The 24,587-nt window shown below is 41.8% G+C and overlaps 1 protein-coding gene across 1 annotated transcript in view; it reads right to left on the reverse strand.

Annotated features, from left to right (window-relative positions):
* Positions 1-6,444: 6,444 nt before the first annotated feature.
* SLC7A9 (solute carrier family 7 member 9) overlaps positions 6,445-24,587 on the reverse strand; it is a 61,450-nt gene continuing 43,307 nt past the window's right edge. The window contains exons 11-13 of the mRNA XM_088451130.1: positions 14,917-15,066; positions 12,678-12,852; positions 6,445-6,825 (exon numbers count right to left, since the gene is read on the reverse strand). Coding sequence (XP_088307256.1) covers positions 6,773-6,825; positions 12,678-12,852; positions 14,917-15,066 — 378 coding nt within the window. The 3' untranslated portion in view covers positions 6,445-6,772. The remainder of the gene's footprint in view (positions 6,826-12,677; positions 12,853-14,916; positions 15,067-24,587) is intronic.

Below are 24,587 nucleotides of genomic sequence, written 5' to 3' on the forward strand. Positions count from 1 at the left end.
CAGGAAGGACCACTACAGGGACCACTGGATAGGGGGGGTCACTATTGGGAGCCTGCATCAGGGGGACCACTACTGGGGGCACTGCATGGGAGGGGAGGGGGACTACTGCTGGGCGCACTATATAAGGGGCTTACTGCTAGGGCCACTGCGGGGACCACTACAGGGGGCACTAGATAGGGGGGATCACTACTGGGTGCCTGCATAAGGGGGACCACTACTGGGAAACCTGCATGGGGGGGACTACTGCTGGGGGCACTATATAAAGGGCACTGCATAGGGGGAGACTGCTACTGGGGGCACTATATAAAAAAGGGCACTGCATAGGGGGGGGACTACTACTGGGGGCACTATATAAAGGGCACTGCATAAGGGGATACCGCTACTGGGTGCACTGCATTGTGGGGACTGCTACTGGGGGCCCTGCATAAGGGGGAACACTACATAGGGCACTGCATTTGGGGGTACCACTACTGGGGGCACTGAGTAAGGGGAACTAATTGGGGGCTGTATAAGGGGGACCACTACTGGGGATACTGTATAAGGGGCACTACTATGGGCCTGCATAAGAGGGACCACAACTGCATACTGGGGGTACTGTATAAGGGGTACTACTGGGGTTAAGGTGCATATGGATAGGAATATTCAGCGTGAAAATAAAGGGGTGTGTCATGTTGACACGCCCCATTTTTAAGTGACCACGACCATTTTTTTCGCCACGCGCCTTCGGCACGCGCTCATATCGGTATGTTGGGGGGGGGGGGCTCCCTTTTCAAATTTGCCCTGGGCTCCAAATACCCTAGTTACGCCACTGAAACTAACCAAAGTCCACCACCAGGTGTTCTCTTATGTTCTACATCCCAATTCAATTGCAGCACCTACAAACAGCAACCAGGTGATTGGGTCGTGATAAAGAAGCATCTAAGGGAAAAGTCCTAGGACCCACATACAAGGTGCTTATCAAGTTCTCCTAACTACTCCAATGGCAGTAAAGGCGTCAGAAAAGAAAATTTGGATTCGCCTCACACTGCAAGATCATTATATAAGGGGAGTTGGAGTAATATGAAGTTATGACTAGATATATATGTTGCTAGGCCTTAAGCCAGACAAAGGCTTGTGAGGATGTACTGTATACTATGCTTCGTTCTTGTTATAGTTTTGTTTCCAGTTTTATCAATATCCAGACCTAGTGTAAAGAATGGTCACATTATAGAAGTTTTAGCCAGTCTATGTAATACTGTTACAGATAAATATTTGATGTGTTTGAAATAATTAATAATGAATTGAAATTCCAGGTGAAGGTTTTGGGATAGTTTTGGCTGATCCTTGAGTATCTCACAGCTACACAGGGAAGTATGTGTAAAATAGTGAGACCTGTTTGCTGTAATTATATAGCTGATAATTTATCTGACCCAATATATGTACACTTAGAGAAAGTTAAGAAATTGAATGACCAGTTTAGGAAGATGCACAATAATCCAGAGTATGACATTGATTGTAATGGATGGTTTACATGGTTGAATATGTCAAGTTGGTTCAAGGGAACAGAAGAATAGTTTTCAGGTATTTTCATGTTAATAGCTAAAGGATTGAAATTACTAGTCATCTACATGATTGTCAGGATAGATATATGACTGATAAGGAAAATACTTACACTTGATTACTGTTCTAGGTTTAAAGCGTCTAAAGAATTGTCAAAGACAACTATGATCCTGCTACATGGACATACCCAGAACTTTTGAGCAATTTGAAGGACAAGAGAGCCATTGCTTTGCAGAGACTTATGTGAACAATGTATGGCAATAATTGAAGGCTTTTACAAGAATACGGATGAAAAGAAGATACAGGACTATAGGAACTGAGAGACTCATCACCTATGTGGTCTTGAATGGGCTCTGCCCCATGCAGCTACCTCGTTAGGAGGGATAACTTGTTGTGTGAAGTAGGGACCAGCTACATAGGGGGTGGGCCATGGCTAGGTAAGCTAGAAAGACAATAGTATGTAACATTTGAATCGAAAGGGGGGAATATGTAGAAGCCATTTTGGAATAAGAATCCATTTTGTATGCCATGTATGCATGGAGGGTGGGTGCACAGGACAGGATGGAGTTAATTCATTGTACAGACCCTGTTATATGTGCAGAGAAAAGCATATGTACATATATGGTGAGGTATGCGATTCCAATGTTTAAACAGAGCTATAGTCTCACTGCAGATAATGAATACCAGATGTGTTAGACGGAACCTATAAATGTGGGCTGCTCTGTTAAATAAAGAAGAGATGGAGATGCTTGTGGTACATATATATGTTTCCCGTGTCTCCTTCTTTACACACATGATCATATGTAGGTTTTAACAAACAAGCCTGCGAGTGACCAATAAAGAACTCTGGCCATAGCTAGTGATCAGATTTGACACTGTATAACGACCTTAAGTGATCTGTTTTAGGAGGTAGTCTTAGAAAAGGAGACTAAAGTAGAGAAATTTTTTGATATGTGGGAGTCGTATATATCTACGTTATCACTAGACATGCGGCATCAAATTTATTATAGTGTGAAAGATACACCTTGGTTTACACTTCAGACCATCGGAAATGATCCCCCAATTGATATCAATTCTATCACTACCTAATGTGTTTATACAGGACGCAAGAGGAGCTATGGTTCTTCTGGGGGTGGGGGGGGAGGATCGAGAGAGAGTTTTTATTTTTTTTTGGTTGTTGTTTCTTTCCTTTTAGTTTATATTTGTTTTTGGTTGTATTTTTCAGACGTTGAAAGTCTCAAATATTATTTGGAGTACTGTATTGATTTATAAACAAGATGTATGATGTGACTTCACGAAAATTACTGTCACAAAATATTTGTCTGAATATTATAGTTCTCTGGTGATTAGGATGTTAATGTTTTATGTTCATAATGACAATGTTCTATGTATGTATTGTATCCTGTGTAACTGCATACTTTTCGTGATACTTGTTTTGACGTTTTTATTTGTGAATATGTGCAGTGTCTCAATAAAAATAGTTTAGAAGAAAAAAAAAAAAAAGTGATCTGTTTTATACTCCTCAGCGCCAATTAGATGTCTGCCAGCTCTATGCCAGAAACACTTACCTCACACGCTGACCACAACAAAGGTCAGTTTTTATTTATTGACTTATTTTTTATAGTGTCAATGGGCGTTTCCTACCTGGAAAATCGTCAGACTTTGTAGCCTTTATTCGTTACTGTTTGTGATAAGTTTGTGAAGAGCAGTTCAGTTATAAAGACGCAACCCCCAATATTTGATGATAACCGGCTCCCCCTTGTGACAGGGCAGGAGCCACGGTAGCAACCTCTTCCACTGGTAAGACACAAATCCCGTCGTCTCCAATAAACTTAGGTCCACCCCGAGTTGTTTGGGTCATTAAAAGGAATCTAAGTGGTATATTTACTAAAGTGTGGGTTTTTAGAAGTGGAGATTTTGCCCATAGCAACCAATCAGTTTCTAGCTATTATCTTCTAGAAGGTGTTAGATAAATGTTAAGTATAATCTGATTGGTTGCTATGGGCAACATCTCCTTTCTAAAAACCTGCACTATAGTAAATATACCCCTAACACTGTATTTCTTATATACTTTTTACCTTTTGATATCCATTTGTCCATACCTCCCAACTGTCCCGCTGTCCCGTTTTTTTGGGACTGTCCCGCCCGCGGGCCGCAGTGTCCCGCGGTGGGGGGGAAGTTGGGGAAAGCACAAACCGCTGCCCTGCATAGCAGAGCAGCGTTTGTGCAGGAGGAGAACAGATGCCGTGCGCATGCGCACGGCATCTGTTCTCTTCTGCGGGGGCTACCCAGCATCTCGGAGAGTGCTGGGCACGCCCCCAAAGTGACGAAAACGGGGGAAGCCGCTAGGCTCCGCCCCGTTTTCAATTGGACCCGCCCCTTTTCCAGGAAGCCACGCCCCCTTTCCGGCGCGCGCAGACATGATTTGTCTAGATTTATTTAGGTAGACTACTTGGAGAACTTACCACACAGGAGAGGAGCTATTCATTGTCCAACCGTCTCCATTATTCCTTTTCTCTACTGCCCTTACCTGTCCATGTAATGTGTACAGCAATCCTGTACATATTCTTCCTCCACCAGTGGCAAAGTGAGAATCCCTCACATTACATATAGAGCCTCATTCAGAGGCGGTCGTAGGATGCAAGCGGTCGTTCTGAAACAGGGCGGCCGCTTGCATCCTGAACGTCCGCCTCCATGTCGGTCGTTAGGCTGTGGGCTAACACCCACAGCTCTACCGACCGCTAAGGGTGATGGTCGCGATGGTCAAGACCATCGCGACCATCGGGGCTTACGATGAGACCCTAAAGTAGGGTCTTGTCAACCTTAAGCCCCAGGGAGCTTCCTGCTCTGTTTGAGCAGGAAGCTCCCCACTGACATCACTGATGATGTCAGTGGGCCCGCCCCCAAACGGCATGCGGAACAGGAACACCTCCATTTGGACGGGCACACCCCCGGCCCGCCCAGCAAACGGGGCGAGCTGTCACTCAACATTGACAGCTCGCCCCGTCTGCTACGAGACCCCTAACGACGGATCACCCGTCGTTAGCCGGGTCTCGCGCATGCGCACGACGGAGCCGGCTCCATCGTGCGCATGTGTACTGGAGCAACATCGACCCGGTCGCGAGCTCGTAGAGCTAACAACCGGGATTGAATAAGCTCCATAGTCACCTTCCCGCCTTTTTCTTCCAGGAGGTTTGATGGGGAATTCTGTCCCCCAATAGAACAAAGCTGGTGACAGACTTGTGAGAGGCCTACGGCATCATTGAAAGCACAGACACATCAGGAATAGACTGACCTATGACTGTAAACAGGTAAATTGGTGACATATGCAAACCCTTGGGATAAATGTACTAAGCAGCGCGCCACCTCGTCTTCGCTAGTTCCGGCTGCAGGACTTAAAGGGGCAGTAATATTATATTGCAGCTGCCGTCTCTTACGGACCGCAATAGCGAAAATATACTGTTTCCAAAAGCTTACACGAGCAAAGCGACGCCTACTGCTGCCTTATCATTTCTGTCCGACGAAGCGCTACAGCGTAAATATCGGTAACATCGACGCAAATCGGGGCAGTCATGCAGCCTGCAGGTCAAGTTTAACCTGCCTCAAACTCTGCGGCTCTACTGACCTGCTTAGAGTTCTCATGCTGCCAAGGAGAGCTCAATGACTAATTTATGCACGCCCATGAAATTGAGTTTAAACGGTCAGACACGCCAGCGTTTTTCTAACCACCCTCCCATTACCACCCCCAAACGCTGATTACCTGTCACTCAAGTGTATCCTCTGTGCGGACGTAATCGCAATACAGTTGCTACATGTACGCAGTGCGACATTTGCGCTTGCACAATGGCTAACAATCGATCGATCTGCGTAAATATCGGCATTGCGTAAAGCTCGGAATCCGGCCTATTGTCTCCTGATTAGCTTTATATGCCCAGTGTATCGCTTGCTACCCTTACTAAATAGTAATAATAGATTATTTACATCACTATTCACAACGCAGTTTCAAAAAGTGTGTATGCCCTTACCAATCGTCAGATAGGACGGCGGATCGGCCGGACAGCCGACCCGTCGTCCTAGTGTGTACCTAGCTTTAGTCTGGGCACACACAGGCATATCTGCCCAGGTTATGTCCAGTTTAGCTATATAGAAGTTAGCGAGGGCCTGGTTCAGAGACGGACGCTAATCCCGCCGCAGCTGTGCAAAAATATGCAAATGTCGCAGCTGCCCAGATTTGTATGGAGACGCCCTGCTGGCAGCTTCGTAAATCCAAGCGACTGCGTATAAAAAAACAGCATCGGACGCAGATCAGTCAATAATCTGCGTCCGGAGTAACCGTATGGTCGCGCAGAATGGCTGCAGGAACGGAGACTCTGGAGCCATTTTTACTGCGTACGGGACGGCAATCGCAGGATGAGACACGGCCTGAAAGCAGTCGTGACACTCCTGCGTTTGAGTCTCCAATCCCCTCCCGTTACCGTCAACAACCGGTCCCTGTCAATCACTTTGCAAATAAATCCTCCCTGCAAAGCGACGTTAATGAAACTTGTCGCATGCGCAGTGTGACTCATCACCGATGATCGCTCAGCTACATAATGCTGTGTCTATCTGTGATTCAGGTCCTGGATTCAATCATCGTACGAACATGTTTTCCACCAGTCCTGATGTGACGTATTATCAGGTATGAATTTGGCAGTCCTCTTACACTCGGACACGGAGTAATCTCTGCTCCGTTTGATGTGAAACGCCACAGTCGGCTGTCCGAGCTGGCATCAGCATGGGTAGCCTAATTACATCTCCTTGTTCTCCTCAGTCGGTGTAGTCTGCCGACACCGGCTTTTCTCTGGCCCCCTGATCACTTATAATTATTTGTGTATGTGCTACAAGAATTCTGATGCTCCATTAAACTGCGGTATAACAGAAGAGTTTAATGGAAGTCAACTACAATTTACAAAGCGTTTTCGAACAAAAAAAACTAGTGTAGTCCACGTGCCCAGCACAGGTCAGCGAGCCCAAGGCTACAATCTCTCCATGGTTCCATCATAAACGACCAGGGCTGCCGAATAAGGACACATCTAACATGTCGCTGGTCTGTGTGGCTCTCTGGAGACATTTATCATTTACAATATGTACAAAGTTGGATCTCTCCGGAAGTCAGACTCCCTGTGTTGCTCTCCAACAGTTTATAGAACAATCATCGGTCTGTCCACTTGTCGATCTGTCCGTGCAACTTTGGTTACTCTGGGGGAACTACCTCCATGATCATCTGAACATACATGGTGATCGGCTCTGCAATAAAAACAGATTTACATTAGTGTAAGGACAGTGGATGGAGTAATGTGGGTGAGGGCGCTGCGTTCAGAGACTTCAGACAGTGTTGTGCATAATTTACTTACAAAGCTCCTCTCCCCTTTTAAAAAAAAAAATATTTTGGCTATGACCCAAATATATGTTAAACAAAACAAATGGATTAAAAAAAACAAGATGGGGTCTCATGAGCCGCAACACTTAACATTTACAGCGCACAAGCGCATGGAGGGGGGGTTTCCGAGTACCTAGAAACCCCCCCTGCCCATCGCTCCATTCAACGCTGGCCCGAGCAGCTGAACAATTTAACTTTTTTTTTTTCAAGAGTCCTTGTTGTACTGCCTGGGCTGGCTGTAGGGGGAGCTCAGCGCGAGAGCCCCTCCCAGTCAGTTTCGATAGGCTGCGTCGTGACAATAAGCATGCTAGAGGCTGAGAGCACCTGCGGCGGGGTGACACTGTATTCCACTGTGTGGAGTCCCGGAGCTGCACTGTCGTGACCGGCATGTGAGGGGATGAGCATGCCTGCAGCCGGGTGACACTGTATTCCTGCGCTGTCGAGTCCCGGAGTTGCACGCTGTAGCTGGAGGTGCGTGGGGGGGGGGAAGGGAGCGGGCGGGCGGGGATGGTGCCAGACTGCTGTATTTATTTGGCTGCATTCGTGTTTTAAGGTAAGCGCTGGCCACGCTGCGGTGTGTGTGTGTCTGTGTTAGTGTATGTGTCTGTGTTTATGTGTATGACTGTGTCAGTGTGTGTCTGTGTGTAGGTATCTGTCTGTGTCAGTGTGTGTGTGTGTGTGTGTGTGTGTGTGTGTGTGTGTGTGTGTGTGTGTGTGTGTGTGTGTGTGTGTGTGGGCTAAGGGGGTGGGGGGGGGCAAGAAAAGCATGGCAGGAGATTCAGATAAGGACCTGTAGAAGTATAGCAGCAATACACTGTAGAGCAATTTATTATAAAAGTGTCAGTGTTAGGGACTACTACTGGGGCACTGCATAGGGGGACCACCCTGGGGGCACTGTATTAGGGGCACTACTGAAGCACTCCATAGGGGGACCACTACTGGGGCACTGTATAAGGGTCAATACTGAGGGCACTGTATAAGGGACCACCACTGTGGGCACTACATAAGGGGGCACTGTATATGGGACACTACAGGGGGCACCTTATAAGAGGCACTACTAGGGGAACTGTATAAGGGGCACTACTGGGGGCACTGCATAGGGGGACCACTACTGGGGACACTGTATAAAGGGCACTACTGGGGACACTGTATAAAGGGCACTACTGGGAGCATATATATATTTATTTGTGGCTAGATGTTTTTTCGATAACCAAGCATTTGGAAACCCCCCCTTCAAAATCCTGCGTTTGCCACTGCAGCTAAAACAAATTCAGTGTTTAATCTTTGAATTTCGCCCCACATTACTAATGTGGGTTCCTGGTTCTTGTCTTGTGCGCTGCAAAACCCTGGTGTTTGTAGGACGTATCTCCCCAACATTTGGTAATGGTCGCTTAAGCTTAACAAGAGGAGTCGAGTTAGGCCGTGCACTTGAGGGTACACAGAAAAGATTAGTGTACAGCCATGGTTTTCACAATGATTGCTGCTTCAGTGTTTTTAGACCTGTTTGTCAGACGTTAATATGGTATACTGAAGTAAAATTACAGGCATTTCATACGTGTCAAAGGCTTTTATTGACAATTACATTAAGTTTACGCAAAGAGTCAATATTTGTAGTGTTGGCCCTTCTTTTTTAAGACCTCTGCAATTCGCCCTGGCATGCTGTCACTCACCTTGTGGGCCACATACTGACTGATGGCCACCCATTCTTACCTAATCAATGCCTGGAGTTTGTCAGAATTTGTGGGGTTTTGTTTGTCCACCCGCCTCTCAATGGGATTAAGGTCTGGGGAGTTTCCTGGCCATGGACCCCAAATTTCGATGTTTTGTTCCCCGAGCCGCTTAGTTATCACTTTTGCCTTATGGCAAGGTGCTCCATCATGCTGGAAAAGGCATTGTTCATCACCAAACTGTTCTTGGATGGTTGGGAGAAGTTGCTCTTGGAGGATGTTTTGGTACCATTCTTTATTCATGGGTCCTTCTATGGGCGCAGGGTGCCCGGTGCCATAAAGAGACTACCAGCCACCGCAGACCCACATTGGGCCAAGGTTGGCTTAGGGGGCTATCCTTTAGATGACTGCTATCCGTCAGTCCTGGACCTTGCTTGGAGGTGCCATGGCATTCCTCACTGGTGTGGCTTTCTAGCAAGACAAGCCCACTAGAATGGATATGGCAGCCATCCTATTTAGTTCCTTCTCCCTATCTGCTCTCTCCTCTGTAGGGAAGTAGTGATGAGGTGTATTGGGGTGCTGGGTTTTCTGTGGGCTCTGCCCTGTCTCTAGCCTGTGACTTTTGCAGACCCACATCCTCCAAGATTGTGCAGCTGCACATCTCCTATCTTTCTCTATATGTCTGGGAAGGGGAGTACATCCTTAGCTAAACCTGGAGGTGGGACAGTCGCAAAAAAAACATTTGCCTGCTGCAGATCTCACTCCAAATTGTCTTGTCCTAGGTTGGACGCCCTGGGTGCGGCACATGTGCGCCTATACTTGACAACCACCGGCTAATGGTGTTCTTACCAGAGGCCAAAATCTTCTGGCTACAGGGACCAATGAATTCCCTGCTGGCTCATAGACAGGTGTTGGCTTACCTATACATGAGGTGCGAGTTTACCCTTGGATGAGACAGGTGTTGGCTTACCTATACATGAGGTGCGAGTTTACCCTTGGATGTGACAGGTGTTGGCTTACCTATACATGAGGTGCGAGTTTACCCTTGGATGAGACAGGTGTTGGATTACCTATACATGAGGTGCGAGTTTACCCTTGGATGAGACAGGTGTTGGATTACCTATACATGAGTTGTGAGTTTACCCTTGGATGAGACAGGTGTTGGCTTACCTATACATGAGGTGCGAGTTTACCCTTGGATGAGACAGGTGTTGGCTTACCTATACATGAGGTGCGAGTTTACCCTTGGATGAGACAGGTGTTGAATTACCTATACATGAGTTGTGAGTTTACACCTGGATGAGACAGGTGTTGGCTTACCTATACATGAGGTGCGAGTTTACCCTTGGATGAGACAGGTGTTGGCTATCCTATACATGAGGTACGAGCTTACCCTTGGATGAGACAGGTGTTGGCTTACCTATACATGAGGTGCGAGTTTACACTTGGATGAGACAGGTGTGGGCTTACCTATACATGAGGTGTGAGTTTAACCCTGGATGAGACAGGTGTTGGCTTACCTATACATGAGGTGCGAGTTTACCCTTGGATTAGACAGGTGTTGGCTTACCTATACATGTGGTGCGAGTTTACCCTTAGATGAGACAGGTGTTGGCTTACCTATACATGAGGTGCGAGTTTACCCTTGGATTAGACAGGTGTTGGCTTACCTATACATGCGGGGCGAGTTTACCCTTAGATGAGACAGGTGTTGGCTTACCTATACATGAGGTTCGAGTTTACCCTTGGATGAGACAGATGTTGGCTTACCTATACATGAGGTGCGAGTTTACCCTTGGATGAGACAGATGTTGGCTTACCTATACATGCGGTGTGAGTTTACCCTTGGATGAGACAGATGTTGGCTTACCTATACATGCGGTGTGAGTTTACCTTTGGATGAGACAGATGTTGGCTTACCTATACATGCGGTGTGAGTTTACCTTTGGATGAGACAGATGTTGGCTTACCTATACATGAGGTGCGAGTTTGCCTTTGGAAGAGGCAGGTGTTGGATTACCTATACAGTGCCTTCAAGGCAGTGCAATTTGCACGGTTCCATTTCAGGGTATCTAATTTGAAATGGAACAAATGTCACCAGTACTTGACCAGTCAGCTCTTCGGACTGTCTCAAAGGGCATGCCTATGCTGGTAGCTGAAAGGTGATGCCAGTTTTATTTGCTGGAGGCCATTACTCTTTAAACTCTGTTGCAGGATTGTTGGACTCCAGAGTCAAAGATCCCTATAAACATGCTGGAGCTCACAGCGGTTTAATGCTCTGCTGAGTGGTTGGAAGGCCGGTTTTTGTGAGGAAGGGCAATAAAGATCCAGACAGACAATGTCACCAGAGACCAGCAGGATCATCCATTGTGAGGAACAAAACATTTCAACCATCATAACAGTTTTCATCCTTGTGGTCGAGCACCGGTAGCCTTTTCACCCAGGGAAATGGTTCCTTCTCCCGGAAGTCTTCCAGCAATTTGTGGACAGGTGGAGACAACAGATGTTAACATGCTGGCATCTAATTTGGACCACAAGGTGAAAGAGGGGTCTACAGGCATTTCTTATAGACGCTTTATTGTTTCCTTGGATCTTCATCTGATCTAGTGATGCTTCACTGGTCTTCAAAAAGAAAGGCTGTTTTGGTGATTCTGATAGCATTGTATTGACCAAGAAGATCATGATAGGTAGACGTTCTCAGCATGGCAGAGGACCGAGCATGGAACCTGACACTAAGACCAAGTCAGTGTCCATTCCTTCATCAGAGTTTACCTCGGCTGGCTTTAGCGGCATGTTTCTTGAAGCCATGATCCTTAGAGTGAATTTTTTTCCTGGCACTTTAGTTCAGACCAAGCTCAAGCCTTGGAGAAACTCTTTTGTCCAACGATTACCACGCGGCTTGGAAGATCTATATTGCTTTTCATTTGAACATGTTACTGCAGAATGGGCTGGAAAACTCAACTCAAGAGATTGTCCTGTGTCAAGACAGACCAGTGCCAGTTGGATTACTTTAGCAATTATCCAGGCTTACACTGGGACATTATATGAAAGCTTGTTCCTGAAAATGTAAGGGCACATTCCACCATTTTGGTGCAGCACGGGGACTCTACTGAGCAACCGTGTGGCCACCAAGAATTCACCAAACTTTATACTTTTTTTTTGTGCCTGTTTTGGACATGAGATGCTACTTAAGGCATCTTCTGAACATGTTCTCCAGCAGGGGCACCTCTGTCCCTCATACGATGAATGAGTAAAGGCGATTTTTGTACTTATCTTCAATTTTTTTCTCAATGGGGACAACTGGATGTCCTCCCTTTATGCTGCCTTATTCATTTTTAGTTGATTTTGTGGGTTTCATTGCCGGGATAGTTGTTTTTGTGTTTCTCCTCTCCCTCTTGTTCTGTGCTCTTAGTTATGTCCCGTGGGCATCTGTCAGTAAAATATGGAAGGCACCGGGCAGCCAATGGGGTATAGAGGGGCAGGAGCTTGTGCGTTTGCCGTTAATAGTAAAGTGCCCAAGCTCCTGCCACAGCACAGCAGTGCACCAAGTGTCACCGATAGGACACAAACTTTCTGTTTATTGTATTTTTTTCAGTTTCGAAAAAAAAAAATTTCAAAATTTTTTATTTTTAAAGTCGTTAGTCAGGTATTTTTGAGTAGCAATTGTGAGTCTCATGACATTTGCTTACACAGCAAATCATCTCCCCCTTAATAACAGCTTTGCTGCTTGCCAGTCGTCCCTGATTGTTCAACATGTAATTATTGCAAAGCATTTTCTCAAAGGCATTTTCAAATTCCTCTACTTTTATAGAACACTTACCAGCGATGTATATATAATCCGTTAATAAAAACACACAATGCAAAATGTCCTCATACCGTAACCAACATGGACCGTCCTTGTGAGATTTTGGTCAGGCCATATGACATTCAAGTTTACCACACACCGCTGGCAGCCAGAAACTTCCATCTTTTTCTTACCGCTCATCCCTGCTGCACAACCATAAGCAAAGGTCACGTGACCCATGAACTGGGAAATTAGCGGGAAAACTTACTTGTTATCTTTTGAGCCCATTTGACCTTATAGTGCACAAATGGGAAATAAAGAATTAGCCCACTCAAGATGAAGATCACGCAGTAGAGGTAGGCCCACTCAGGCTCATCGATGATGGGCGCCAACACCAGGTACACGGATACCAGCACCATCAAAATGGGTATGACAATGGGAGCCTGAGAAAAGAAAAGCCGGTAGATGCCCATTAGCTGAATGTACAACCAGTCTGTTGGTGCACTGGCCTCTACAGCATGGTGCTGCCCAATGTACTTTCACATCAACCAGAGAACAACATTTTCTCAACCCTTGCTGTCAAGTGTCGCCAACGGATCATGTTTTGCGAATTTCCATCCGTGATAATAGGCGTGATCAACATTTGCCGGCCACACCCAAGTCACCGCTCCATGATCAAGGAGATCCTCAAACCATGACCTGTTGCAGATTTGTTTTTGTTTTTTTCGTACCCGCAAATAAGTGCAGATGCAGTGACGTCCAAAGCACAGACGTGATCTCATCTATATTACCCCCAGGACAATGAAAATAAACCTGCCTGGACATTAGAATGATCTGCAGGCGGAGAACCCCCCCCCCTCAGTATAGAGATAGGAAATGTTGTTCTAACCACAGGTACACAGGTAGACAACTGCGTAACAATGAGATGCGTCAGATTCCATCGTCCTGACAGTTTGGGCGCACACTTTCAGTTGAATGTATGGCGTGTTCAGGTGAGTGGTTAATGGGCTATTAGTACATATGTGCTCATACATTGACTGAACATGATGTCAGTGAGCCGCTGTGAATTTCTGATCTGGCTGCTGTTCCTAAAAACATGGTTTATCCAAGGATCAGCCCAAAACACTGGGATATGGAGCATGTACGATATTCCAGTGCTCAGGTCTGACCTGCGGCTCTCCGAGGGCCCAATTTATCAACGAGTTATCATTCACAACGAGTATGACATGGTATGATAAATGGTGCTCCAGCCAATCAGCTCCCTACTGTCATTTTTCAAACGGATGACAGTCGGGAGCTGATTGGGTGGAGCACCATTATCATACGCAACAAGCTTTATCACTTCTTGTAATTGATACAAATCGCTGATAAATGGGCCCCCGAGTACTGTGCTCAGCGTAGTTATGCCACTATCCGGCTTCAGATCTGTCTGCTATAGAGTCTGGGGTAATTTTGGTCAACATTGTTAGCTGGTAATAAGCGAATTACATATCATGACACTAAAGGCAGGCAACCGACCTACCGTTCATATGATCATTTCAGGACTGGTAAATAGGAATCTGGTGGAAATGCCATTTTACTTGGAGCATCCAGAGCACTCAGTCATGGTAATAAAAAAAATACGCAGCTACATACAGTCCCCCATGAAGGAGGATGTAACCCCCTGAGTTGTGGATGACATTTATAAAGCAATAAAGGGAACATACTTCACTGTAAGAGGCTCTGCAAGAGTTACTGGGCCTGATTCAGAGCCAGACGCTATTTGCGCTCGCTCGTTCTGAAAAAAGGGGCCGGATATTTAAATTAAGCGCTCACTCTTTGCGGTCTGTTGACGCCTCTATGTCTGAACGAGCGAACTAAACATGCGCTCACTATTTTGAAAAAACGCCCCCTAGCCGCTCGCATCATACGTCATCTCCGCTATTTATTAGATTAATCGAGTACATCGAACGGCGTATGAACTGCTCACTATTCTTGTGGTAGCATTTTCCTACCGCAATCATGCGAGCAGTTCAGACTAAAAGACAACCAAGTGACGCGGTCAATGACGGTTCTTTGTTAATTATGCACACCCTTAAAACGCCCGTTTTGACCGTTCGGCACGCCTGCGTTCGGATCTCCACTCCCCGTTTTCAAACACCATCCCCTGTTACCACCCACAAACGCCTCATTCTGTCACTCATATTAGCAGGCATTCGCTATTCTGCGAGCACACAATTTCCGACCGCACTGACTGGTTGGCGCAGGCGCATTACAACCCATACGCATGCGCAGATGTGCGAACATTGCTCGGAACGAACGAGCGGCCGCATACAAGCGGCTCTGAATCAGGCCCACTGTATGAACTATTTCTCATTAGCGTGTAATAGGGTTCTCTGTGGAATTTCGACATCTCAATACACAGATCATCCCTATGCTCCTGAAACTCTATACCGCCAATTATGCTCGGTGACTCCCCACAGCGTCCAGCCTGCATGGTAAGAGAGAGCGCGTCATTGGAAACGTACCTTAATCGGCCTCTTCATATCTTTCTTCGTAAATCTCATCACCACAAGCCCAGCAATGGTTAATCCGTAAAAGATCCATACGGCAAAGCTGAAGTAGTTAATGAGGGTGTTAATATCGGCCGGGATAATGTAAATCATTCCAATTATACCCTGGGGAGAGGAGGGAAGAGGAGCCGAGATTACACAGAGAAATGGAAACACTTCCATTGTACTCATTAAAGCCAGGCCGGAATATCCTGTGTACACTTCATCGCTGGCTGATCACTTGTCTCTATCTAGTAATAATGTTATTTAATTATTTTCTTATTTTTTGTTGTTGTTATATTTATTATAAAATATGTTTTTTTATATAATACGGTATTATTGCATTTTGTGGTGTATTTTTTTGCAAGTGCAGTTTATTGTCTGCCAATATCACATTCACAGGTGAACGCCTGCTTCCTGGTCCTTGGCGCGGAGTATGGAGGATCAGTCTGCGGGAATGCAGACACACACGACACTGCACATAGAGGGAAGGGACAACAAGATGCATTATCTAGGACCCCCCCCTTTATTCAGTAACTGACGCAGGGCCGGCTCTAGGGGTGTTCGACCAGTGCGGTCGCACAAGGGCGCCACCCTTAGAGGGCGGACCCTTCCCCAGCATCCCGATTTCAGCGGGACAGTACTGTCCCGCTGCTCCACCCGCGGGCCACTTCGGCGGTCTAATCGGGAGGTTGTGGACCCCCACCGCCGCAGCTGTGCGGCAGTGCCGGACCCCCGGAGTGTGAATGGATGCTGCGCGCGGCAACCATTCACTGACGGGAGAGGGCTGGGGGAAGCCCAGCCAGTGACCGTGTGCTGGGCTTTACCCCCAGCCTGACGTTATTTGGAGGCGTGCCATTCAGGCACGCCTCTAAATAACGTCAGGGTGTGGCCTATGGTAATTAGTCCACGCCCCCAAATTCGGCCGTGCGCGATGAAATGGCGCCTTCTGATGGGCCGGCACAGGGTGCTCTGATTCCCGGAGCCGGCCCTGAACTGACGCTACTCATTATAGCAAATGATCTATAAAAGTGCATACACACACAACGATTTTTTGAATGATTATCGTTAACAATATCGTTTATCATTCAATCGTTGTAAAAATCTTTCACTTTCTGAGTTAAAACGATGAACGATTATCGTTCATGCGCGTTCACGTTTGTAGTTTAGTCAGACTGACCAACTGAACGATTTTCATTAAGGGAACATGCAAAAATCGTTTGTAGTTAAAAAAAATCGTTCATTACACTTTGAAATATCTGACAGATAATCGTTCAGAAAATCGTTCAGAAAATCATTGGTAATAAAATCGTTGTGTGTGTATGCAGCTTAAGTCAGATTTCAGCTAAACTTGCAGGATATATAAAGGAAAGTAAGCGGAGGAGAAAAGAATTAGTTACAATTTTCCATAATAAAAATGATTGAACAAAATCAAACAAGACGTGAGATTACGCATAGAGCGCTGCTAATCGCCATAAATGGCCGATTTTCCCATTAGATTCTTAATAGCACTGATAATTGTGACTCACATTTTCCAACCATAAATCTCTTCCGTGTAATTTAATTTATATATCCTACAAGTTTCGCTGTAATTCGATTTATAGATCGTTTGCTTTAACGCTCTGAGTAGCGGCAGTTATTTTATGAACAACCAGTATATACATCTGCACAGTACTGCTTCTCTTGTTGTATGCTGAGTGTAATTCTCAGTACTGGTTATTATTATTATGTATGTATATAAATCTGCACAGTACTGCTTCTCTTGTTGTATGCTGAGTGTAATTCTCAGTACTGGTTATTATTATTATGTATGTATATAAATCTGCACAGTACTGCTTCTCTTGTTGTATGCTGAGTGTAATTCTCAGTACTGGTTATTATTATTATGTATGTATATACACCTGCACAGTACTGCTTCTCTTGTTGTATGCTGAGTGTAATTCTCTGTACCGGTTATTATTATTATGTATGTATATACATCTGCACAGTACTGCTTCTCTTGTTGTATGCTGAGTGTAATTTTCAGTACTGGTTATTATTATTATGTATGTATATATATCTGCACAGTACTGCTTCTCTTATTGTATGCTGAGTGTAATTCTCAGTACTGGTTATTATTATTATGTATGTATATACATCTGCACAGTACTGCTTCTCTTATTGTATGCTGAGTGTAATTCTCAGTACCGGTTATTATTATTATGTATGTATATATATCTGCACAGTACTGCTTCTCTTGTTGTATGCTGAGTGTAATTCTCAGTACTGGTTATTATTATTATTATGTATGTATATATATCTGCACAGTACTGCTTCTCTTATTGTATGCTGAGTGTAATTCTCAGTACTGGTTATTATTATTATGTATGTATATACATCTGCACAGTACTGCTTCTCTTATTGTATGCTGAGTGTAATTCTCAGTACTGGTTATTATTATTATGTATGTATATATATCTGCACAGTACTGCTTCTCTTATTGTATGCTGAGTGTAATTCTCAGTACTGGTTATTATTATTATGTATGTATATACATCTGCACAGTACTGCTTCTCTTGTTGTATGCAGAGTGTAATTCTCTGTACCGGTTATTATTATTATGTATGTATATACATCTGCACAGTACTGCTTCTCTTATTGTATGCTGAGTGTAATTCTCAGTACTGGTTATTATTATTATGTATGTATATATATCTGCACAGTACTGCTTCTCTTATTGTATGCTGAGTGTAATTCTCAGTACTGGTTATTATTATTATGTATGTATATACACCTGCACAGTACTGCTTCTCTTATTGTATGCTGAGTGTAATTCTCAGTACTGGTTATTATTATTATGTATGTATATACATCTGCACAGTACTGCTTCTCTTATTGTATGCTGAGTGTAATTCTCAGTACTGGTTATTATTATTATGTATGTATATATATCTGCACAGTACTGCTTTTCTTATTGTATGCTGAGTGTAATTCTCAGTACTGGTTATTATTATTATGTATGTATATACATCTGCACAGTACTGCTTCTCTTATTGTATGCTGAGTGTAATTCTCAGTACTGGTTATTATTATTATGTATGTATATATATCTGCACAGTACTGCTTTTCTTATTGTATGCTGAGTGTAATTCTCAGTACTGGTTATTATTATTATGTATGTATATACATCTGCACAGTACTGCTTCTCTTATTGTATGCTGAGTGTAATTCTCAGTACCGGTTATTATTATTATGTATATACATCTGCACAGTACTGCTTCTCTTGTTGTATGCTGAGTGTAATTCTCAGTACTGGTTATTATTATTATGTATGTATATATATCTGCACAGTACTGCTTCTCTTGTTGTATGCTGAGTGTAATTCTCAGTACCGGTTATTATTATTATGTATGTATATACATCTGCACAGTACTGCTTCTCTTGTTGTATGCTGAGTGTAATTCTCAGTACCGGTTATTATTATTATGTATGTATATACATCTGCACAGTACTGCTTCTCTTATTGTATGCTGAGTGTAATTCTCAGTACTGGTTATTATTATTATGTATGTATATACATCTGCACAGTACTGCTTCTCTTATTGTATGCTGAGTGTAATTCTCAGTACCGGTTATTATTATTATGTATGTATATATATCTGCACAGTACTGCTTCTCTTGTTGTATGCTGAGTGTAATTCTCAGTACTGGTTATTATTATTATGTATGTATATATATCTGCACAGTACTGCTTCTCTTATTGTATGCTGAGTGTAATTCTCAGTACTGGTTATTATTATTATTATGTATGTATATACATCTGCACAGTACTGCTTCTCTTATTGTATGCTGAGTGTAATTCTCAGTACTGGTTATTATTATTATGTATGTATATACACCTGCACAGTACTGCTTCTCTTATTGTATGCTGAGTGTAATTCTCAGTACCGGTTATTATTATTATGTATGTATATACATCTGCACAGTACTGCTTCTCTTGTTGTATGCTGAGTGTAATTCTCAGTACTGGTTATTATTATTATGTATGTATATATATCTGCACAGTACTGCTTCTCTTATTGTATGCTGAGTGTAATTCTCAGTACTGGTTATTATTATTATGTATGTATATACATCTGCACAGTACTGCTTCTCTTATTGTATGCTGAGTGTAATTCTCACTACTGGTTATTATTATTATGTATGTATATATATCTGCACAGTACTGCTTCTCTTATTGTATGCTGAGTGTAATTCTCAGTACCGGTTATTATTATTATGTATATACATCTGCACAGTACTGCTTCTCTTGTTGTATGCTGAGTGTAATTCTCAGTACTGGTTATTATTATTATGTATGTATATATATCTGCACAGTACTGCTTCTCTTGTTGTATGCTGAGTGTAATTCTCAGTACCGGTTATTATTATTATGTATGTATATACATCTGCACAGTACTGCTTCTCTTATTGTATGCTGAGTGTAATTCTCAGTACTGGTTATTATTATTATGTATGTATATATATCTGCACAGTACTGCTTCTCTTCTTGTATGCTGAGTGTAATTCTCAGTACCGGTTATTATTATTATGTATGTATATACACCTGCACAGTACTGCTTCTCTTGTTGTATGCTGAGTGTAATTCTCAGTACCGGTTATTATTATTATGTATGTATATACATCTGCACAGTACTGCTTCTCTTATTGTATGCTGAGTGTAATTCTCAGTACTGGTTATTATTATTATGTATGTATATACATCTGCACAGTACTGCTTCTCTTGTTGTATCCTGAGTGTAATTCTCAGTATCGGTTATCATTATTAAGTATGTATATACACCTGCACAGCACTGCTTCTCTTGTTGTATCCTGAGTGTAATTCTCAGTATCGGTTATCATTATTATGTATGTATATACATCTGCACAGTACTGCTTCTCTTATTGTATGCTGAGTGTAATTCTCAGTACAGGTTATTATTATTATTATGTATATACATCTGCACAGTACTGCTTCTCTTGTTGTATGCTGAGTGTAATTCTCAGTACCGGTTATTATTATTATGTATGTATATACATCTGCACAGTACTGCTTCTCTTGTTGTATGCTGAGTGTAATTCTCAGTACCGGTTATTATTATTATGTATGTATATACATCTGCACAGTACTGCTTCTCTTGTTGTATGCTGAGTGTAATTCTCAGTACCGGTTATTATTATTATGTATGTATATACATCTGCACAGTACTGCTTCTCTTGTTTTATGTTGAGTGTAATTCTCAGTACCGGTTATTATTATTATTATGTATATACACCTGCACAGTACTGCTTCTCTTGCTTTGTATGCTGAGTGTAATTCTCAGTACCGGTTATTATTATTATGTATGTATATACACCTGCACAGTACTGCTTCTCTTGTTGTATGCTGAGTGTAATTCTCAGTATCGGTTATTATTATTATGTATGTATATACATCTGCACAGTACTGCTTCTCTTATTGTATGCTGAGTGTAATTCTCAGTACTGGTTATAATTATTATGTATGTATATACATCTGCACAGTACTGCTTCTCTTATTGTATGCTGAGTGTAATTCTCAGTATCGGTTATTATTATTATGTATGTATATACACCTGCACAGTACTGCTTCTCTTGTTGTATGCTGAGTGTAATTCTCAGTATCGGTTATTATTATTATGTATGTATATACACCTGCACAGTACTGCTTCTCTTATTGTATGCTGAGTGTAATTCTCAGTACTGGTTATTATTATTATGTATGTATATACATCTGCACAGTACTGCTTCTCTTGTTGTATGCTGAGTGTAATTCTCAGTGCCGGTTATTATTATTATGTATGTATATACATCTACATAGTACTGCTTCTCTTATTGTATGCCGAGTGTAATTCTCAGTACCGGTTATTATTATTATTATGTATGTATATACATCTGCACAGTACTGCTTCTCTTGTTGTATGCTGAGTGTAATTCTCAGTATCGGTTATTATTATTATGTATGTATATACATCTGCACAGTACTGCTTCTCTTGTTGTATCCTGAGTGTAATTCTCAGTACTGGTTATTATTATTATTATTATTATGTATGTATATACACCTGCACAGTACTGCTTCTCTTGTTGTATCCTGAGTGTAATTCTCAGTACCGGTTATTATTATTATGTATGTATATACATCTGCACAGTACTGCTTCTCTTGTTGTATGCTGAGTGTAATTCTCAGTATCGGTTATTATTATTATTATTATTATGTATATACATCTGCACAGTACTGCTTCTCTTGTTGTATGCTGAGTGTAATTCTCAGTATCGGTTATTATTATTATGTATGTATATACATCTGCACAGTACTGCTTCTCTTGTTGTATGCTGAGTGTAATTCTCAGTACTGGTTATTATTATGTATGTATATACATCTGCACAGTACTGCTTCTCTTGTTGTATGCTGAGTGTAATTCTCAGTGCCGGTTATTATTATTATGTATGTATATACATCTACACAGTACTGCTTCTCTTATTGTATGCCGAGTGTAATTCTCAGTACCGGTTATTATTATTATTATGTATGTATATACATCTGCACTGTACTGCTTCTCTTGTTGTATGCTGAGTGTAATTCTCAGTATCGGTTATTATTATTATGTATGTATATACATCTGCACAGTACTGCTTCTCTTGTTGTATCCTGAGTGTAATTCTCAGTACTGGTTATTATTATTATTATGTATGTATATACACCTGCACAGTACTGCTTCTCTTGTTGTATGCTGAGTGTAATTCTCAGTACCGGTTATTATTATTATGTATGTATATACATCTGCACAGTACTGCTTCTCTTGTTGTATGCTGAGTGTAATTCTCAGTACTGGTTATTATTATTATGTATGTATATATATCTGCACAGTACTGCTTCTCTTGTTGTATCCTGAGTGTAATTCTCAGTACCGGTTATTATTATTATGTATGTATATACATCTGCACAGTACTGCTTCTCTTGTTGTATGCTGAGTGTAATTCTCAGTACCGGTTATTATTATTATGTATATACATCTACACAGTACTGCTTCTCTTGTTGTATGCTGAGTGTAATTCTCAGTACCGGTTGTTATTATTATTATGTATATACATCTGCACAGTACTGCTTCTCTTGTTGTATGCTGAGTGTAATTCTCAGTACCGGTTATTATTATTATGTATGTATATATAGCTGCACAGTACTGCTTCTCTTGTTGTATGCTGAGTGTAATTCTCAGTACCGGTTATTATTATTATGTATGTATATACACCTGCACAGTACTGCTTCTCTTGTTGTATCCTGAGTGTAATTCTCAGTATCGGTTATCATTATTATGTATGTATATACATCTGCACAGTACTGCTTCTCTTGTTGTATGCTGAGTGTAATTCTCAGTACAGGTTATTATTATTATTATTATGTATATACATCTGCACAGTACTGCTTCTCTTGTTGTATGCTGAGTGTAATTCTCAGTACTGGTTATTATTATTATGTATGTATATACATCTGCACAGTACTGCTTCTCTTGTTGTATGCTGAGTGTAATTCTCAGTACCGGTTATTATTATTATGTATGTATATACATCTGCACAGTACTGCTTCTCTTGTTGTATGCTGAGTGTAATTCTCAGTACCGGTTATTATTATTATGTATGTATATACATCTGCACAGTACTGCTTCTCTTGTTGTATGCTGAGTGTAATTCTCAGTACCGGTTATTATTATTATGTATGTATATACACCTGCACAGTACTGCTTCTCTTGTTGTATGCTGAGTGTAATTCTCAGTATCGGTTATTATTATTATGTATGTATATACATCTGCACAGTACTGCTTCTCTTGTTGTATGCTGAGTGTAATTCTCAGTACCGGTTATTATTATTATTATTATTATTATGTATATACACCTGCACAGTACTGCTTCTCTTGTTGTATCCTGAGTGTAATTCTCAGTACCGGTTATTATTATTATGTATGTATATACACCTGCACAGTACTGCTTCTCTTATTGTATGCTGAGTGTAATTCTCTGTACCGGTTATTATTATTATGTATGTATATAAATCTGCACAGTACTGCTTCTCTTGTTGTATGCTGAGTGTAATTCTCAGTACCGGTTGTTATTATTATTATGTATGTATATAAATCTGCACAGTACTGCTTCTCTTGTTGTATCCTGAGTGTAATTCTCAGTACCGGTTATTATTATTATGTATGTATATACATCTGCACAGTACTGCTTCTCTTGTTGTATGCTGAGTGTAATTCTCAGTACTGGTTATTATTATTATGTATGTATATAAATCTGCACAGTACTGCTTCTCTTGTTGTATGCTGAGTGTAATTCTCAGTACCGGTTATTATTATTATGTATGTATATATATCTGCACAGTACTGCTTCTCTTGTTGTATCCTGAGTGTAATTCTCAGTACCGGTTATTATTATTATGTATGTATATATATCTGCACAGTACTGCTTCTCTTATTGTATGCTGAGTGTAATTCTCAGTACCGGTTGTTATTATTATTATGTATGTATATACACCTACACAGTACTGCTTCTCTTGTTGTATGCTGAGTGTAATTCTCAGTACCGGTTGTTATTATTATTATGTATGTATATACACCTACACAGTACTGCTTCTCTTGTTGTATGCTGAGTGTAATTCTCAGTACCGGTTGTTATTATTATTATGTATGTATATAAATCTGCACAGTACTGCTTCTCTTGTTGTATGCTGAGTGTAATTCTCTGTACCGGTTATTATTATTATGTATGTATATATATCTGCACAGTACTGCTTCTCTTGTTGTATCCTGAGTGTAATTCTCAGTACAGGTTATTATTATTATGTATGTATATACATCTGCACAGTACTGCTTCTCTTGTTGTATGCTGAGTGTAATTCTCTGTACCGGTTATTATTATTATGTATGTATATACATCTGCACAGTACTGCTTCTCTTGTTGTATGCTGAGTGTAATTCTCAGTACCGGTTATTATTATTATGTATGTATATATATCTGCACAGTACTGCTTCTCTTATTGTATGCTGAGTGTAATTCTCAGTACCGGTTGTTATTATTATTATGTATGTATATACACCTACACAGTACTGCTTCTCTTGTTTTATGCTGAGTGTAATTCTCAGTACCGGTTGTTATTATTATTATGTATGTATATACACCTACACAGTACTGCTTCTCTTGTTGTATGCTGAGTGTAATTCTCAGTACCGGTTGTTATTATTATTATGTATGTATATAAATCTGCACAGTACTGCTTCTCTTGTTGTATGCTGAGTGTAATTCTCTGTACCGGTTATTATTATTATGTATGTATATATATCTGCACAGTACTGCTTCTCTTGTTGTATCCTGAGTGTAATTCTCAGTACAGGTTATTATTATTATGTATGTATATACATCTGCACAGTACTGCTTCTCTTGTTGTATGCTGAGTGTAATTCTCTGTACCGGTTATTATTATTATGTATGTATATACATCTGCACAGTACTGCTTCTCTTGTTGTATGCTGAGTGTAATTCTCAGTACAGGTTATTATTATTATGTATGTATATACATCTGCACAGTACTGCTTCTCTTGTTGTATCCTGAGTGTAA

This window comes from Taudactylus pleione, unplaced genomic scaffold, assembly GCF_031769625.1.
Source record: "Taudactylus pleione unplaced genomic scaffold, aTauple2 ptg000537l, whole genome shotgun sequence".
Classification (NCBI taxonomy): domain Eukaryota; kingdom Metazoa; phylum Chordata; class Amphibia; order Anura; family Myobatrachidae; genus Taudactylus; species Taudactylus pleione.